At 36.7% G+C, this 19,750-nt stretch overlaps 2 protein-coding genes across 7 annotated transcripts; both read right to left on the reverse strand.

Moving 5' to 3' along the window:
- Window positions 1-1,158: 1,158 nt before the first annotated feature.
- LOC147869760 (Pseudouridine synthase family protein) lies at window positions 1,159-10,819 on the reverse strand. Of its 4 annotated transcripts, none has more exons than XM_087332832.1 (16): window positions 10,745-10,819; window positions 9,090-9,208; window positions 8,904-8,948; window positions 8,745-8,826; window positions 8,483-8,653; window positions 8,322-8,382; window positions 7,079-7,124; window positions 6,430-6,540; window positions 6,156-6,288; window positions 5,447-5,546; window positions 4,412-4,472; window positions 4,204-4,331; window positions 3,833-3,950; window positions 3,601-3,724; window positions 1,606-1,782; window positions 1,159-1,477 (listed from the first exon to the last, which is right to left on the reverse strand). In XM_087332832.1, exons 2-16 carry the CDS (start codon window positions 9,180-9,182, stop codon window positions 1,422-1,424), a joined length of 1,506 nt encoding a protein of 501 aa, XP_087188958.1. In that variant the 5' UTR covers window positions 9,183-9,208; window positions 10,745-10,819; the 3' UTR covers window positions 1,159-1,421. The 4 variants fall into 4 exon arrangements, with proteins under 4 accessions (XP_087188958.1, XP_087188961.1, XP_087188964.1 ...); XM_087332835.1 differs by lacking the exon at window positions 10,745-10,819 and adding an exon at window positions 9,917-10,123; XM_087332838.1 differs by lacking the exon at window positions 10,745-10,819 and adding an exon at window positions 9,462-9,480.
- Window positions 10,820-12,571: 1,752 nt separating this feature from the next.
- LOC147869761 (UDP-glycosyltransferase 76B1-like) lies at window positions 12,572-19,452 on the reverse strand. Of its 3 annotated transcripts, none has more exons than XM_087332853.1 (2): window positions 18,672-19,452; window positions 12,572-13,745 (listed from the first exon to the last, which is right to left on the reverse strand). In XM_087332853.1, exons 1-2 carry the CDS (start codon window positions 19,192-19,194, stop codon window positions 12,826-12,828), a joined length of 1,443 nt encoding a protein of 480 aa, XP_087188979.1. In that variant the 5' UTR covers window positions 19,195-19,452; the 3' UTR covers window positions 12,572-12,825. The 3 variants fall into 3 exon arrangements, with proteins under 3 accessions (XP_087188979.1, XP_087188972.1, XP_087188976.1); XM_087332846.1 differs by lacking the exon at window positions 18,672-19,452 and adding an exon at window positions 14,372-14,967; XM_087332850.1 differs by lacking the exon at window positions 12,572-13,745 and adding an exon at window positions 16,915-18,049 and having other exon boundaries at window positions 18,672-19,444.
- Between the last annotated feature and the right edge of the window lie 298 nt (window positions 19,453-19,750).

Raw genomic sequence — 19,750 nt, forward strand, 5'->3', positions numbered from 1 at the left:
CTAAATCTAGAGTCAAACATTGTCACAAGGAAACCATGTGCTATTGTGTAAAAGCTAGGAGCATATTTACATCTATATGATCACAAGTTGAAAGAGCAAATAGGACAAGATAGCCTGAAATTTTCTCCAATATTATTCAATGTCATCCCTATAATTAATCAACTTCTAAATGGAGTGTATGCAAGAGAATCATTGAAACACAATTGTCATTATTCATGTATCCCTTGTCAGATAATCTTAAATTAGTGCGGTATGTTATGTAACATATAAAGGCAATGATTTATTGATTATTTGACACATATTAGGTTGCTTGATTCAATTTGGAAAAGGACATTTTCCAACTTACAATGAAGACATTAGAAAAAAATTAAATGCTCACAAATAAAAGCCATAGATTATTTTTGTTATGCAAGGTTATGATTTAACATATCAAAGAGTTTACCTAATTTCACTAAAAAAAGAAGAGCAATTAAGCATTGATATAATTGCGCAAAAAAGTTTTCATTCTCAAAGGCATTTTGGGAATTATGCAGGTTGTTAATTTGCCATAATTCTTGGAATATACAGGCAATGTATGCATTTACAAAGATGATATAATAGCTCAAAAACTAGTGTTACTAATGCCATTCTGGGAATTCAGCACTTTATTTATTTGACATAATTCTTAACAGGTATATAAAAGCAATATAAAGTATAGATTTTCACATGCTACCTGTCTTTCCACGTTCAAAAGATGATACAATGGCTCAGAGGTGGTATTATTGGACATATAATTACATGTCTCCTGTTTCTAATGTATAGTCTCCATGGTCTTGGAAGCCAAGTTTTGGTTTCACAACACACTGAAAACTATATTGGAATTAACATCATCAATGATTATTGAAATGGGGTTAGAGTTCCAAGATTTGGAATAGACTACATTGTAATTGGTTGCGGTCTTCTGGTAACAAAAAGAAAAGCGTTTTAATCAGAATTATAATGGAACAATTGAGAAAAACTAATTGATACCTTAAATACATGAGAAAGCATTGGTTTTAAGCACTATGATACTTGATCTTTATGATTGTTGAAAAAATGATGATAGACAGTATCCACACAGCTTACCACAATCATATACCCACCAAATTGCAAGATTGAAAAGAATCTTGATACACAATCAGATTTAAACAATTTAATGATAATAACTAGCCATAAAAATAAGGACAACATATCAATTTCATATGTTGGATCCTTTACATGGTGCATTTAACGAGGGAAAATTTCACTAGAATGTGGTTGAATATTTTAACTTGCCAATTGTATAGAAATCTAGCAAGCTTCCAAGAAAATCCCAATGAGTTTCTGGTATTTTCTTATATGTAGTTTCCTAAGCTTTTCATGGATGCAAAGAAAACTCAGCATATGAAAACTCATGTTGCATATCATGGTTTTGCTTGCTTTTTGCTAAGAAGATTCATTCGCCGTTCTTCATAGGTAGCTGCATAACATTGAAAACATCAGGTGGTAAACTTATTAATTTATTAGAAAACTTCACACTTTGCTATAATATGCTTAGTTGGATATAACAAATGTTGAACAAACTTCAGCAGTGCTTATCCAACTCACGTTCTGTTGGACGACAAGAAAGAAGAACATGCGGAATCTTTTTCCATGTTGCCTCTTCAACATTTTCTGAACCATTAGAGATGTGAAACTGATCATAAGAATGATTGAGCATTGCAGCCGCCAGCACACGTCCTCTAACCATGTTGTCGTAATGTAAATGAAGTGATCTTGCAGCACCTAATTATTGTTGATGCAAACATGTTATACTATGCCCCCAGATGATAGATCCATTTACTTTTAGAAATTTGTAAAAAATGTCTATGTATATAAATGTATCATGAACTTCCCAAGACACTTCCAACCCATCGAAGAATTTACTCTTAGAAATTTGGGGGGAATATTTATTATGAGCATATGCATAACTCAGTAAATGAAATTTAATATGTAGTCTTCATTAGCACATCATTACTCAGCAACACATAATTGACATGGTTTATATTGTTTTGCAATGCTTTCTATATTTTTATGCTCTTTCTATAAATAAGGAAACTTTATCTTTTGACATTAATACATGACTTCTCATTTCTGTTAGATATAATCATAGATTGGCCCATGCATGAAATTCGACATTCGTAATATTCAAGAATGAAAAAATGCCTCGAGAATATTATAAAACCATTCGTTTTAAATTTATATAATAAAATTTATTTAGTTCACTAAAACAATTAATTCACTAAAACATTAATTAAATCACTAAGACAATAATTAATTTACTAACACATTAGTAATTAATTAGTTCACTAATATAATAATTAATCTACTAATACATTAATCAATTTACTATTAATTAATTAATTCAATTAAACATTAATTAATTCACTAATACATTAATTAATTTACATACATTACTTAATTCATTAAAAAATTAATTCATTCATTGAAAAATATAAATTAATTAATTAATAATGAAATGATACATTAATAATTATTAATTAGGGTTTCGGCTAAACTTAGGGTTTCAGTGAAACCCTGAGTTTGCAGCCGAGAACAGGATGTAGGATTAGAGTAGAGCATGAGAGGGAGGACAGGATGCAGGCTGAAAACAAGAAATATGGTCGAAATTAGGATTTTGACTAAAATTAGGGTTTCAGCGGAAATCATAATTTTCTGGCCGAGAACAGGATGCAGAGGCAGGCAAGGGTATAAGCATGCACAGGGAACAGGGTGAGGCTCCTCGCTTGCTGCTTGCTGTTCACTCGCTCGCACATGTTTTTTTTCCACAGAAAACAAATTTTTTTTCAAAAAAGAAGAAGAAAATGAATACATTTTAATGTATTCGTATTCGCATTCGTATGCATTCGTGGGGCGAATAAGTCAATCTATGGATATAATCAATGATTAACCCCAAGTTGTGATAGCACCCCAAATGAGGAGTAGCTATTGTGCAACCTGACCATATCGATCGATAAGGTGTCAATCTAGGAAACCGTAGATGAGTAGGACAGAATGTATTTAGGAAAGAGGGAAGTAGGCTAATAGGATTGACTAATCAAGTAAGCTAGAAGAATATTTTGTGGGCAAGTTAGGATGTACTTAGTCTTGAAGTATGTGTCATTCACTTCAAGATTAGCTATCTAGCATTAGCTTGTATCTCGGGAGCCGGGTCATATTAAATGACAAGTCAGTTCACAGAAAAGGAATATCTCCACTATTGTCAACTAACTTGCACATTTAATGCTACATTGAGACCAAACAGAGAATATAATCCACTCTCTTTCTCTTACACAATGGTAGTGACTACTATTGGTCCCCACTAGTTGTGTCATGGGCTGGTCCAGATCTCATCCAAGGTCTAAGGCGTGAGCACATGGGTGGAGCATCATTGTGACCTACTATCATATGTAATAGAAAGTTTGTTTTCATAATCCATCTCTGTGATTGTAACTCTATATGCGTATATAATCGATTCTCAATATTTCTAATTTTTTTTACTTATAGCAGCCTTAGGCATGTTGATTTATGCAAACGCTTAAATGGCTTAAAAAAGACATTTACCTGGCGAGCAATGAAATGATATACCCTTGAACTCACAGGATTGCAAGACAAGGCCTGTTTCAGCAGCCATCACATATTGTGGCTTTCGTGATGTTTTTCTGACATCCAGTAATTCATCAATCATCTGCACAATAACTAAAATGTGAGATTTAACATATGTGAGTGCCATATGGCATGTCTACGATCCAAACGTATTGCAAGAGTTGCATTGTTTTATGAAGATAGAGATTACCGATGAGCTTTCCTTCTTTTGGCCAATCATGAAGAGAACAGCAACCATACACCGTACTTGATGCCACAAAAAGGCTGTCCCCTTAACCCGGAACATCCATAAATTGGAGCCCTTCCATCTGTGATTTCACAATCAAATACTACATCAGAATAGTTAAAGTATGATATGATTGAAGATAAACAAGAATAACACTTATAAACTTAGTTTTGATTAAGCTGAAATGCAAGAAAAAAGCACAGCAATCAATCACTTTGTCACAAACTACTGATGTTCCATGTTCACAGGTACCGAGACAAAACAATAAGCTAAATTTGAGGTAAACATATTCTCTAAAATCAATAATATAACGAAGTAAACGGTATATAACTCACTCCACACAGGGAATAATATCAAATGATAGTATTTCACGCCTATAGTTATGAACATTATCAGCATCCATTTTGCAGAAGTTTCTGAAGTCATGCTCCCCCTTAAACTTAGCAGCAGCAACTCTCATTTCCTATATGTCATGTTGTATCAACTTGCATCACTTTCATAATGTACGGAATTTATGCATAGACAAGACATTGTATGACTTACCTCAATGTCAAGGCCATCATTTATAAAAATATAATTGTATTCCCTTGATAAGCAACTAAACCTGAAAGAGAACTATAATAAGTGAGTGATGACATTAAGATAAATTACCTGCAATTACTAACCAACGGATTTTTCAATAGAGAGCACAAGCCAGCAGAAACTGAGTAACATTCTCAGGCATAAACAATATTCTTCAATAAGTACAACTTTTTAGATGCTTATAAACGTTGCTCTGAGATCAGTACACTAATTCACTGTTTATGTGTAAGAGTGACCTGGAAAAAGGCCTAAATTCATGTCAGCTACAATTTGCAGGTACCTTGTGGTTGTGAAATACTTCGAACAACAAATGCCTTCGGCCATGTTTGATACACTTTTGTATTGTATTGAATCTAGATAGCTATTCTGCGCCTTTAACCTTAACTTTTAATAATTCTTCTTCATTTAATGCTTCAATACCATAGGATATATTATAAAATATTGGTGTTTTCAGAATATATGTCAGATTTAAAAAGGAAACATATTTCAGCCTTCTTTGTTATACAATACATTTATGATGTATTATTAAAACAAAAGGAGTAAGCCTGCACACAGGCATGCTCTAGAGAATGCATGATAAAACATCTATAAGATAAACAGAAAAGACAAAAAGGTACACGTAATATAATAAAATATAAAGAAGTGATTGGCAATTATGGTTGCCTATACCACAATTATGAAATGTAGCCATCAGTTTAAACAAACTTTTGTTGTCTTGCACACGTTGAAATTAGATGTACAAAATGCACAAACAGATGTAGAAGTGTCCACTTTTTAAGCATCAACATGATAAAATATAATTAAGATAAACATTTTGATAAATGCATAACTAGCATGGGTTTCTCAGTAAAAAGGTGCATGTCTGCACATGAGCATGCAAATTTACAATCTTTAAATAATGGATGATAAACATCCATAAGCTCAACAGAAAAGACAAAAGAATACAATACAATAGAAGCAATATAAAGTATAAAACATTCTGAAAAAAATGCTCACCTAGCATGGAAATTGCAGGGAACATAGCACCAACCAAGAACACGAATATCGATAGGCAATGCTCGATTCAACACCGCAACATAATCTATTTCTTCATTATCTACACAATCAATTCACAGAATTGTGGCAGTGTCTGCTTAGTTGTATATTTTTGTTTCAACTAGTGTCATAATTTGATCTCAAAACCTTTAAAGATACTGTCTTCTATCTATATGAGTAGATGGACAAAGTTCATGCTCAGGGACGTTTTTCTACTAACGTGGAAATATGATGAATTGATGAAAGATGTGCAGGATGGAAAACTCTCCTTTCATGCCCGTTACATTGTTGAGAATATTATAGTGATATGCTTCTGATTTACAGAGATTGGAAAGTTATGCTGAATCTACTCAGGCTCAATCAGCAATTTACCAACCTCATGCAGCAGAGAGCAGAGAGCAGAGAGCAGAGAATTGAGATGGTGATATCCACTCTTTGGCTAAGAAAATGATTGACTAATCTCATGAAAAAGAGAAACAAGGAAACTGAGAATAATAAGAGGAGGCTTCTCTCCCCCTGTGACCATGTTTTAGAAAGATCAAGCCATACTTTTTAATACCTGGGACAAGATTCAGGAACATATTTACATATTTTTCCTACATTATTTTGGGTTGTTCATGAAAATGTCTTCATACTCTGCAGAACATAAAGCTTGGGTAATAGTACCAACCTTGCAATTTTGCAAATTCAGACTCTTGAGAACGGCTTGCTATTGCGGCAGTAACTCTATCCTCTTCAGGAATCAAGACTGGCGTGTCACTATCAGGATCCTTGTGATATGAACGTAGTAAAAGTGCAACAACCTGTATATGCAAAATGTTGCATAACAAAAAGCATTAACACTTTGGATTCCATTGTGAACTATGGTTCTAAACTTGCAATTGAAGAAACAATAGTTATCTATAGTGTTACTTTATAAGGATCCCCATGCTATCAAATTGAACCTGGCCATTGGCTGAAACTCCTTTATCTGTTCGACCACACCGTGTATACTTTGCTTCGACACGGCCTCCTACAATTAATTTTGTCTTTTCTAAAGCTGCAAATAATTCCGCCTGAAAGAAAATATCATGATAATTTCAATATACAAATGATCATGACATTTTTAATGCTAACAAATATTAGAACATTTACGGGTCAGCAAGGTTTACTTGGAACATAACACTAGAAATAAGCCTGGTTCTCCAGTTAAATTCAGGCAAATGTGATTTTCAAGAAAATACAGTTCCTCAACTAAAGAACAAGGAAATACGCATATAAAGCGTGCTTGAGCAAGATAAGTGATTCAAAGACAAATGATTCTATCAACGAGAAAGAGCAGAAAACACACTAACGTTTACAGCCATTGTTTAACCTATAAAGTTCCAAGAAATCCATCTGAAGGACTCAAAACACTTCATATTGTGCTTTGAGCAAACTCGTTAGAGACCCCATTTAAACTATGAATATATGACATGCACCAATGTAAACTTTCATGTTTCATACTCTAAACAAATCTAGAACAATATTCAGATTATTCTTATAACAAGAAGCAGAGTAGTTATTACACTTGGATAGTTATCCAGCAAAACAAAAGATCTCTGTAAAGAATACCTCAACAGTTCTCTGGTTGTTTGCTTGTGACGCAAACCCGTGAAATCTGTATTTATGAATTACAAATGTTTTAACATTGTAAGAAAATGTTAAAACACAATACAGTGATAATTACTTGGATTTGTTCCTTTATAAAATACCATAGTCATGTTTATACAAGTTGAAAGTTAGCTTCCAATAGCAGCATTTATCATCTTTCTGATTCTATAAAAAACCTTTTTAATCAAATAAAATAGTCAATAATTAGAATTTCATGTACAGCTTGGAGACTTTCTTTACCCTACCATCCTGAATATTCAAATGAACAGTATTTTATCTTTGTTGACTTGTTGATGTTACTGCTAAACACAATACAAAATCTATACTGAAAGCAGCAACTTCATATACAGGCACAAGATCCACCAAGTGTTTATGTACATGGCTGCTGTTGGGCACCAAATTCATCCAACAAAGCAGCTTTACTAGAATGTATGCCCATGTATGCTAAAGCACATTAATACCTGTGGACATAGCTAGTTGTGTCCACTAATTTCGTCAGTGGGAGTATCACAAGTTGGTAGACCTTAAATGAAGATTGAAATGAAAATTTCTGCTTTGGATCTACCAATGCCTCTGCTACTGTACATGGTTTATTTGCTTCTTCACAGATCTCAAAACCATTAATGCTATGTCGATTATCTAACCAACAGACCTACTTTGCCCTCCATTCGCCTCAATATCCTTGACCTTTCAGTTGGTGCCTCATTTCTCTCTTGTTGAGTCATTGATCATATCAATGTGCCATGCAGACGGTGCTTCTTTCACTTTGTAAAGTGGCTTTCCCTATTCTAATGGCAAAACAGGTTGAAATGTTATCAGGAGGACATCACAGGATGTTTTCTGCTTGTAATCCTCTTCAACTGTTGATTCCACTTTGATTTAGCCTAGACAGTGTGGAGTCATTCTGCAGCATTGAAGATGTCTTCAATGGAGGTTTAAGAGATGTACAAGAATCTTTCAATTTAGAGAGCACAGAACTCACTTTCAAAATTGATATTGTTACAAGGAATGAAGATTCTTTCTCATATACACACATATACATCTTCGAGACAAAAGCTATGTCATTCCTACTGACATTATCAGTGTCCATCAGAACAAGTAGGCCCTTGACAAATAGCAATCATTTCCATGAAAAGTAATTTTTCTATCTGAAACGAAACCGCACTTAAAGAAAATTCAAAAGAAGGAAGCAACATCTTTGTACCTGTCACCTTGATACATGATTTTCAAGGCCACGTGCTTCCTAGAGTAATGAGAAAGATCACCTGCACACAGTCAATACCATATGGTGGTTATAGCCAATGTTGTTGATGGTGTAAGATGAAATACAAGTAAACTGAACTGAAGTTCAACTACATGTTGCACCTTTTCCTTTTCCTTGTTTAATCACTGCTGGCATGGGGAAAATGTCCAATGCATTGTTCATCAATTGATCTAGCTCTATTTCCTGGGCTTCCTCTTCTTCTGACCTCTCACTTGATGTGCATGCTTTCAAAGGGACCTCTAGATGAATCACCTCAACACCTTGCCTACTCTCTACGATAAACGATTGAAGATTATCAACTTCACGATTTTTTTCCACTATTTTCTAAATTCGCATAGTTCATTTTTGCACTGCCCACTATACCAGAGTCATATGAAGAGTTTGTTGTTCTTTTGAGGCTTTGTTGATGGGCTTCAGCATTTGCGAACTTTCTATACTTTCTACTCTGTAAATAAACAGTAATGTTAGCGATTGGATGTTAGAGAAGACATATACCAAACACAAGGTTAAAAAAGAGTCAACCTGCTTTAGGATTTTCCACAAACCAGAATTTTCTGCTTCAAGGTCCTAATGTTAACACGGATCATCACGTTTATTATACTGTTCAAAATATTTCCCCGGTTGAATGAATTTAATTTGAACCAAGACCCAATTTATTAAAATGGGTTTTGTATTTTTTAAGACATTTTTGTACATGGATATACATGCCTCTATTTTGTTAGAGAGAGAAGCCACAAGTTCTTCTAGATCAGCAATCCGTTGTCCCGCACATATCAAACCCGGTCCATCATCAGACCCCATTGGATTCAATTACATGTATTTTCTCTCTGCAAATATATAAGAAAATATTCAAAGCATAAATGTTTGGTAAAACTTGTCATCACAAGGTAAAGATCGACAATGTCCGAATGTGTTTCTTTCTGCCATATGATTGATAATGTGTATAATAGAGCTCTGATGTAATATTATTGAGAAAACTTGAAGATGCTTTCGTTACTTCTATTCTCTAATCCATTTCTTTTTTTTTGGTTTGTTTGCTTTCTTGTAAAGCATGAAAACACGAGTGGTCACTAGAGATACCATATATCTTAACATCTTAAAGGTTTTGAGAAATTCTGCGTTTGATGTCAAAGCATTCAGTTTGAACCAAACGCACAAAGCAAGACAGCTTTGAGCAGATTTATATCTTCAATTGCTTGGCTTCAATTGTTCATGAAACCTAAAAACATGTTAAACTAGAAATAAAATATATATCTCACAATCTTTAAGGTTTGACCATTTTGTATAACAAAGCATTTAATCCAGATTCTCAGCAAAATTCATACAGAAAATCAGCTTAGAGCACATTGATTCTCATTTTCATTTATTACATCGATTTCCTGATAAAAATCATGATAGCGTGTTATGAATTGATGGATTTCAATATGTGTCACTTAATTCCATGTGCAAAAGATTAATGTGATATAGAGGAGATAATATTTTGGCTAGGAACAGAATCCATCAATGTGCCCAAATGCCAAATGGCCAACATATACTGTCCTCAAATTGCACACAACTGTCTACAGACTCAAGCAGACACCACCAATTTAGTCTCTTCAGTTCAAGAAATAATAATTGGCACAGGAACAAGCTCCATCAATTCTTGATGCCATTAAACATCAGTTACTACCAAACAGCAGGCAGGAGGGTTTGCAGAGAGTACGCAAGTGTATCCACCTTGTGCCATGGACATTAAATGCCAATAAGAACAAGGGTTGCGGTCTGACAGGTAATATGCCAATCTATATACCTTGAGTAGGAACAAGTTCCACCGATGGCCAATGCAATAAATGAGTTTCTTTTGAAATTCTCGCAATCTGACTTGCAGAGAACATGCCAGCATACTCATCATGTGCCATGGAAACATGGTAAAAAAGAAGGTTTATAGATAATTCAAAACAATTTGTTGTTTACCCATAGCAATGTTTTAGTACGGCTTGCAACATCAGCCTTAAGGTATCTATATTATGTCATTCCCACAACCATAGACATTGTCCTAAATATCTTAAAGAAGTATATCTTGATGTCTTCTCCATGATCCTATATGCTTCCAACACTGTCTTAGCAACGTTCTGGTATCATCATCATTCATGCTCAAGATGAACCCTAACAAATTACGATGTTGTCAACAACATGAGACAAGAAATTAACGTTATGCTAAAAAGCATTAACCTCCTGAGCCGTCAAAATGACCCCAAGATTATGTATGGAACAAGCCAAATCATTCATTGGGGGGAATCTGGTATAATCAGTTCGAAAAGCTATTTTCCATTTTTCAACGTGCCGATTGTGAGCATAAATTTGAGAAATTTGAGGGTGCTTACCAGAGGCAAAGAAGGAAGCGGGCCTGAACATATATCTGCACTAAGTATACAGTAAAAAGACGGTCAGAACTCAGGAGGGCATGTATACATACATATATATATATATATATGGACTGCCTATATGTTGTACAAAAAAATTGCTCCGTGATCGAGAGCATGCCTTGCATAAACATGTACATGCACATAAAAGAGGGGGATCTTTTGAGAACTACATATTGCAGTTTTGCTTACTTCCCACTTGCCCACTCGATGTCCACACCTCTCAAAGAATCGCCATATATATATATATATATATTGTGGTCTTATGTGCATTTCACAATATATATATTGTATGTACATATGTATATATGTATATATGCAAATGTATACAGATAAAGGAAGCAAATAAAAAATACACTATGCTAAGATCAAAATGCAGAGTGTGGGTGTGTGTGCACATATTAGAGCTTTGGTGATTGGCCATGGTGAAGACATGTCATGGAGAACTTGATCTCCTCGCAATTGGACAAAAAAAAGAGAAAGTGCCCTTCTCCCTTTAGACTCACTAGTTTCATCCGGCCATATGTAGTGCTCATCACTCACCCAAAACATTCCCGTGATCATGTGGGCATGTTTGTCCACTCGTGAACACGTGCCTCAAATGATGTGATTGATCTTCAATCCTTGTACCATCTAAGTATCTCTTCCTACCATGAACCCCAAACATGAGGTTTAGCATCATGTGAGTACCCTCAAATTTATTAGGCTTTGGTCAACACCCAACCAGTTTTTATAATCTCGCCCTCATCCCTCACATATGCATGTGTAGAATATGATGTATCTTGCCTTGGTAGCAATAGAGTAAAGTGTGTTGGGATACTTACCAATAGTAGATTGGCAAGAGTCTCGTTGTGGTTCGACATTAATTGATATAAGCCAAACTACATCCGGATAACATAGCGATTTGACATGGATCATGATATACGATTTTCATGAAATAAAGGGCATTTGATTTATACATGCTACATTGGATTTCTCTTTTGGTTCAATTAGCTCCTTATGGATTAGAACTAGCTCACATATGGGACATACCAACGGTAACTACCAACTGAAGTACCATATGATTATGGTTGGTTCTTGGGCAAAACAAATGGGTGTGTATTGGAATAATTGAGGGCTGATTGTTTAACAATGTTGAACCCATATCATCACACATCGATTCTTTTTAAGAGTTTAACTCTTCGGGTATAGAGTGAAAAGTTTAAAACCCTTTAAAATAATGTGTAAGGAGTCAATCTTATGTCTCACCCAAGTAAAAAGTAGAAACTAACAACTTGTTTGCATGTTGAAAGTATGTTGATGGCTTAACACCAATTGATCCTAAATGGGGCAAAAGAACAAATAACATAGCACTCTTGTTAATTTTACTATTTTTCACAAACCTCTTATGTAAGTTCCTCCTTTGTGCATATGACAATATAAGGATAATAATAATATCACTACGAATCAACTTGTACCATGGCATTGCAATAATTAACATGTGAATCATTTGTTTGATACAACGCATTGTCAATATGTAGTATGATGTTGGGAATATTTGAAACTTAACTTTACGGGTTGGCAATCTAGTCATACAACCACCATTAGAGAAAAGTTTTCTAGCCAACATTGCTTGACCACCTTGTGGTAAATCTAATGACCCTTTCGACTATTTGATTAACTTTGTGCACATCGAGATTTAAGGATATAGAAATAGATCAATTACATTAGGTTCCCTTTCGCTTCCATCTAACAAGGGCCCGACAAAAAAGACCAAGCTACTCACATTCTTATGTGTATCCACTAAAATGATGGAAACTCATAAATGGAATTTCCAAAAATCCTAGCTACATAAAAACAGCCCCTTCATGTTGAATACTAACACCGTAATCAAGAGCTTTAAACCAATAACTTTATAGAGCTCTAGTTTCAAATTCAGAAGACACTCATATGCAATGGAATCCACCTTTACATTTCGAGTAAGATATGCTCCCTATTAACATTCCCATTTCACTGTAATTCCAATCCATCCTAACCAAAACCAATATTTATCTAACTTTGACCTAGAGGAAGCACGGTCGTGCACCAAGACTCATTTCCTTGATATCCTCAACAAGCTTGTTCAAACTAGACCTCGAATACCCAATCTCCATTGCATGTCTAGCTTCTTCTTTCATCTCCAATATCCTTTTCCTCACCTTTTCTCCCTCTGGTTTATGCATCAATGTATTGATAGCTTTTGTCACCAAGCCCTTCTTAACCTCAACCTTGCTCTTTCCTACATCCATGGGAATGGCCACATTCCAATCTATGAGACACTTCAAGTTTGTGTTTTGCTCAGCCCCACGAGGGCACCCAATGAATGGTTTCCCATTCCAAAGGGACTCCAGTATGGAGTTCCACCCACAATGAGTGAGGAATCCTCCAATTGCATCATGCTCTAGAACATCGAGTTGGGGTGCCCACGAGGTTACTCTACCCCTCTCTTTAGTCCTAAGAAGGAAACCCGTCGGCAATACACTCGAAGTATCATTACCCATTGCTAAATCCGGACGAATCACAAGCAAGAATGGTTGCTGGCTATCCTCAAGACCAAGGGCCAACTCATGGATCTCCTCAACTGAAAGCTTGGCATAGCTCCCAAAGGATACATAGATAACTGATGAGTTAGTTTGCTTGTCGAGCCATTCAAGGCACCCATCATCCTCCGAATGTGGGCTTGCCCTCTTGTATCCTTTCAAAAGTAATGGACCGATGGGGTCAATAGGTATCCCCTCCTGCCGCAAAGCATTCACAATATCCTTTTCCCATTCGTATACGGAATGCACAATGACTCGTTGGGCCTCCTTTCCTCGCGCACATGATTCCTGAATGAATTTGAAAGTAAACGGTGATATGGGATAGGCTAAGTCGTAAAAGAAATCACAAATTTTCCACAAGCCGAGTCCGGGTAAAGGGTCGAAATATGTGTCACCACAAGCACCTGCGGAAAAAACCAAGGAAGCCTCTCATTAGGTAACTTCTCTTATAACAAATTCATGTACATTGGAGGAATTTTACTCTGGTGAACCATACCCCATGACCATTCTATTAATGTTAGCATTGACCATTAAAATTTAGTTATATTCAAGATTCCTTGGAATGATTAAACTATGTAGGCATATGGGCTCCTAAAAATATAAATGTGCTCCTCGAATAAGGTACAAGGATGTGGCATTGCATTGCCAAATCCTCTACGTAAGACCTATCTCTTGTGTTGGACATCTCCTTGCATTGATTACTCGGTCTACGGAAAGACAAACAATGTGGCCATTAATTGTTGCATTACATAGAATTGTCCCTCGGTATAGCGTCTTGGGTCGCTTTGTATAAGACCCATCCGAGATCTCCACTATTACATAACTCTAACCAATGTATCTGCCATTGCTAGCTACACATGTATGGCATCCCGGGCCTCTCTATGTGAGAGACTAACTATCTCTTGTTGTAGCCGCTTCACATGGCATGCATGGCCTATGCTTCCAAGAGAAACAAAATAAAAAACCAGACGTCCTCAACAAAGACACTCAAATGAATATGTTGGTTGACATGAAGAACTGAATGAACTACCTGGCTTCACAGGAAGTTGACCATTGGCAAGTAATCGAGGAGCATAGAAGCCCATGGCATAGCTAGTGACAGAAGAGGCCCAAAACTCAATCCTTGGTATGTTGAATTTGTTAGCCACATCTTGAGTCCAAGTCAAGAAACTATTAGAGATGATACAACAAGGAGGAAGAACATGAGAAGCACCATCTTTACTCTCACAAACGTTAAAAAGCTTATGTAAGAGCTCTTCTAGCTTCAGCATTAGGAGAGGGAAGGAGTCCACAAACATCTGAAAAGATGGGATGATAGGTGCACCCTTGTCCATTGGATCTGGTAGATCTTGGATTACCTCAACTTTGATGCCTTCGCCGAGGATTGCGCTCGTAAGGTTATTGGTACTATTGTCGAAGAGGGACATGATTCGTGCGGTGTAGATTAAGGTTATGTCTAGATCTCCTGAAGAGGCCAGATGGGTAGCCAAGAGACCCATAGGGTTGATATGGCCAAGTGCGGGGAAAGGAAACATGAGAACATGTGGTTTGCTCATGATTTTGGTCTCCCTCTTCTTCTTCTTCTTCTTCTTCTTCTTCTTCTTCTTCTTGCTTGCTTGTTGCTTATATGCAGTGGTGGTAGTGCTAGATATAATGGCATACGTTTTATTGTAATGCTAAATAAAGATGTGATTAATTGCTCTGAAGAGAGAGTAATGTGAAATACATAAATGCCATTGCAAAGAAAGTTTTAAGCCATTGCTTAAGAGCCTACTCTGAGATCGTTGTAGGTGGAATCATCTAAATGCTTAAAAAGTTGTGCCCCATGGGCCATAAGATATGTACCCGCTTGTCTCACAACCACTTCTTCATGAACCACAAAACACTTATCTCCATGTCTTCAAAACCATACTAATGAATCGATGAATAGGATATGTCACGTTGCCTTTATGTTTTCAAAGTCGAGTCCCCACACACATTATATAGTATGCTTATATGACTTTTGGCAACTTTTTCACTTTTGCCAAATTGGAATGTTGGAAGCTTCTAAAGGACTGATCAAAGCTTCTGCATTGGGAAAGTAAATCGAGAAAGCTTCTACATTTGGGTGTACATACTATATATATACAAAAACATGAGGTAAAACTTTGAAATATAATGGTTCATTTTTACTTGAACCAACTTTGATTAATTGATACCTTCTCAAAAGTGGTACGTACATTTAACATAAACCCTTCTGATATTCGAGCCATTTCGAACGGCTCAGTTCATGTGAGTAATAGGGATCTAATTTGAGGGAGAGAGAGAAAGAAAGCAAGCAAATAAAAAATACAGTGTGCTAAGATCAAAATGCGGACTCTGTGTGTGTGTGCGTGCGCGCATATTAGAGCGTTGGTGATTGGCCATGGTGAAGACATGTCATGGAGAACTTGATCTCTTCTCGAGTACACATTAAAAAGAGAGAGTACTCTTCTCCTTTAGACTCACTAGTTTTCCTCCGGCCACTGCTTGGCCAAAACATTCATGTGGTCGCGTGGACATGCATGTTCCTCCTTGTGTCCATGAGTCGACACGTGCCTCCAATGAAGCGATTGATCTTCAATCATCAACCATGTGAGTACCCTCAAATTTATTAGGTTTTGGTCAACACCCAACCAATTTCTATAATCTCGCCCTCATCCCTCACTTATGTATGTTGTCTTAGTAGCAATAGAGTAAAGAGTATTGGGATACTTACCGATAGTAGATTGGCAAGAGTCTAGTTCATGGCTTGACGTTAATTGATATAAGCGAAACTACATCCGGATAACATAACGCTTTGATATGGATTATGATATACAATTTCATTATAGAGTGCATTTAATTTATACACGCTACATTGGATATCTCTTTTGGTTCTATTAGCTCCTTCTCCACGATATGGAATAGACGTGCCTCACATGCGGAACATATACCAACGGTAGCTCCCAACAAAAGTACCATATGATTATGATTGGTTGTTGAGAAAAACAAATGGAACATCAACAAATGGGTGTAGTGGAATAATCAAGGCTAATTGTTTAATAATGTTGAACCCATATCATAGCACACCTATTCTTTTAGCAATTTAGCTTTTCGGGTATATAGTGAACAACTCAAAACCGTTCATAGCAATATGTAAGGATCCAATCCATGTCTCACATAAGTAAAAAGTAGAAACTAACAACTTGGTTGGATGCTTAAGTGTTCGAGGCTTAATAATGTAGAAATAGATTGATTACATTACGTTGCCTTTCTTTTTCGTCTAACAAGGGCCTGGCAAAAAAGACAAAGCTACTCACGTTCTTATGTGTATCCACTAAAATGATTGAAACTCCAAGCTCCAAAAAAACACCCCCTTCATTTTGAATACTGGTAAATCTAATGACCCTTTTGACTATTTCATGAACTTTCTAAGCATCGAGGCTTAAGGATGTAGAAATAGATTGATTACATTACGTTGAGTTTCTCTTCCATTTAACGAGGGCCCAACAAAAAAAGACAAAGCTACTCATGTTCTTATGTGTATCCACTAAAATGATTGAAACTCCAAGCTCCAAAAAAACACCCCTTTCATTTTGAATACTAACAACAAAATCGAGAGCTTTAAACCAATAACTTTATAGAGCTCTAGTTTCATATTCGGATGACACCCATGTGCAATGGAATCCATCTTTACATTTTGAGTAAGATATGATCCCACCAACATTCCCATTTCATTGTAATTTCCAATTCATCCTAACCAAAACCAATATTGATCTAACTTTGACCTAGAGGAAGCACGGCTGTGCACCAAGACTCATTTCCTTGATATCTTCGACAAGCTTGTTCAAACTAGACCTCGAATACCCAATCTCCATTGCGCGTCTAGCTTCTTCTTTCATCTTCAATATCCTTTTCCTCACTTTTTCTCCCTCCGATGTATGCATCAATGTATTGATGGCTTTTGTAACCAAGCCCTTCTTAAGCTCAACTGCACTCTTTCCTACATCCATGGGAATGGCCACATTCCAATCTATGAGACACTTCAAGTTTGTGTTTTGCTCAGCCGCACGAGGGCACCCGATGAATGGTTTCCCATTCCAAAGGGACTCCAATATGGAGTTCCACCCACAATGAGTGAGGAATCCTCCAATTGCATCATGCGCAAGAACATCGAGTTGGGGTGCCCACGCAGTTACTCTACCCCTCGCTTTAGTCCTAAGAAGGAAACCCAATGGTAACACACTCGAAATGTCCTTACCAGATGCTAAATCGGGACGAATCACAAGCAAGAATGGTTGCAGGCTATCCTCAAGGCCTAGGACCAGCTCATGGATCTCTTCAAGTGAAAGCTTGACATTGCTCCCAAAGGATACATAGATAACTGATGAGTTAGTTTGCTTGTCGAGCCATTCAAGGCACCCATCATCCTCCGAATGTGGGCTTGCCCTCTTGTATCCTTCCAAAAGTAACGGACCGATGGGATCAATAGGTATCCCCTCCAGCCGCAAAACATTTACAATATCCTTTTCCCATTCGTATACGGAATGCACAATGACTCGTTGGGCCTCCTTTCCCCGTGCACATGATTCGTGAATGAATCTGAAAAAGAATGGTGATCTGGGATAGGTTAAGTCGTAAAAGAAATCGCAAATTTTCCACGAGCCGAGTCCAGGTAAGGGGTCAAAATATGTGTCACCACAAGCACCTGAGAAAAAAGCAAGGAAGCATCTCATCAGGTAGCGTCTCTTCTAACAAATTCGCGCGCATTGGAGGAAGTTCTAGCTGAAATCCATCGGAATTTTTGTTTGATTAACCATACCTCATGAACAATCTATTAAAGTAAGCATTGACCATTAAAATTGAGCTATATTCTAGATTCCTTGAAATGACTAAACTATGTGGCCATATGGGCTCCTAAAAATATAAATGTGCTCGTCTAATAAGGTACAAGGATGTGGAATTGCATTTCTAAAGCCTCTAGGTAAGACCAATCTCTTGTGTTGGACATCTCCTTGCAATGATTGCTCGGTCTACAGAAAGACAACAAACAATGTGGCCATTATATAAAATTGTCCCTCGATATAGCATCTTGGGGCTCTTTGTTTAAGACCCATCGGAGATCTCCACTATTACAATGTATCTACCATTGCGATCTACACATGTATTGCATTGATAGTTAGTTTCTCTATGCGAGAAACTAACTATCTCTTGTTGTAGCCGCTTCACGTGGCATGCATGACCTATGCTTCCAAGAGAAACAAAATAGAAAACCAGACGGCCACAAGGAAGACACTCAAATGAATATGTTGGTTGACATGAAGAGCTACCTGGCTTCACAGGAAGTTGACCATTGGCGAGTAATCGAGGAACATAGGAGCCCATGGCATATGTAGTGACAGAAGATGGCCAAAATTCAATCCTCGGTATGTTGAACTTGTTAGCCACATCTTGAGTCCATGTCAAGAAGCTGTCAGAGATGATACAACAAGGAGGAAGAGCATGAGAAGCACCATCTTTACTCTCAGCAACAGAAAGCTTATGTAAGAGCTCTTCTAGCTTCATCATTAGGAGAGGGAAGGAGTCCACAAACATCTCTAAAGATGGGCTGATAGGTACATTCTTGTCCATTGGATCTAGTAGATCTTGGATTACCTCAATTTTGATGCATTCGCCGAGGGTTGCTCCAGTAAGGTTATTGGTACTATTGTCGAAGAGCGACATGGTTCTGGCGGTGTGGATTAAGGTTATGTCTAGATCTCCTGAAGAGGCCAGATGGGTAGCCAAGAGGCCCATAGGGTTGATATGGCCAAGTGTGGGGAAAGGAAACATGAGAACGTGTGGTTTGCTCATGATTTTGGTCTCTCTTCTTCTTCTTCTTCTTCTTCTTCTTCTTCTTCTTCTTCTTCTTCTTCTTCTTCTTCCTTCTTCCTTCTTCCTTCTTTCTTGTATGTGGTGTTAGTAGTGCTAGATATAATTGCATAGGTTTTATGCTGTTAAATACAGATGTAATTAGTTGTTCCCAAGAGAGAGTAATGTAAAATACACTAATGTCATTAGAAAGATGATTTTAAGTTATTGCTTAAGAGTATATTCTGAGTGACTCCTTTTCCTCTACATGGAACCATCGTGATGCTTAAAAAATTGAGCCCCAAAAGATAAGTACCTGTTTGTCTCACAAGTCACAACCACTTCTTCATGGATTACAAACCAGTAATATCATTGTCTTCAAAACCATACTAATGAATCAGCCACTAACATTTGTCACATTATCTTTTGTTTGACAATGTTAAAGTATGTGGACAAACTTACTCACTTTTGCCAAATTGGCATGTGAAATCTTTTAAAGGACGTATAAAATATTTTCTCATTGGGAAAGTAAATTGGGAAAGCTTTTACATTTGGGTGT

This window comes from Azolla caroliniana, unplaced genomic scaffold, assembly GCF_043228905.1.
Source record: "Azolla caroliniana isolate FFs.n. ecotype wild unplaced genomic scaffold, voAzoCaro1.0.p SCAF_1, whole genome shotgun sequence".
Classification (NCBI taxonomy): Eukaryota; Viridiplantae; Streptophyta; class Polypodiopsida; order Salviniales; family Salviniaceae; genus Azolla; species Azolla caroliniana.

Bases quoted from the DNA above. Each gene is read 5' to 3' on its own strand.
- LOC147869760 (XM_087332832.1), bottom strand. From the start codon at position 9,182: ATGGGGTCTGATGATGGACCGGGTTTGATATGTGCGGGACAACGGATT. The intron at 5,547-6,155 runs GTTGGTACTATT...TTGATTGTGTAG, and splicing joins TGAATTTGCAAAATTGCAAG to ATAATGAAGAAATAGATTAT. The intron at 4,332-4,411 runs GTAAGTCATACA...CATGACATATAG, and splicing joins ATGATGGCCTTGACATTGAG to GAAATGAGAGTTGCTGCTGC.
- LOC147869761 (XM_087332846.1), bottom strand. From the start codon at position 14,897: ATGAGCAAACCACATGTTCTCATGTTTCCTTTCCCCGCACTTGGCCAT. The intron at 13,746-14,371 runs GTAGTTCATTCA...TTTTTTCCGCAG, and splicing joins TCAACTTCCTGTGAAGCCAG to GTGCTTGTGGTGACACATAT.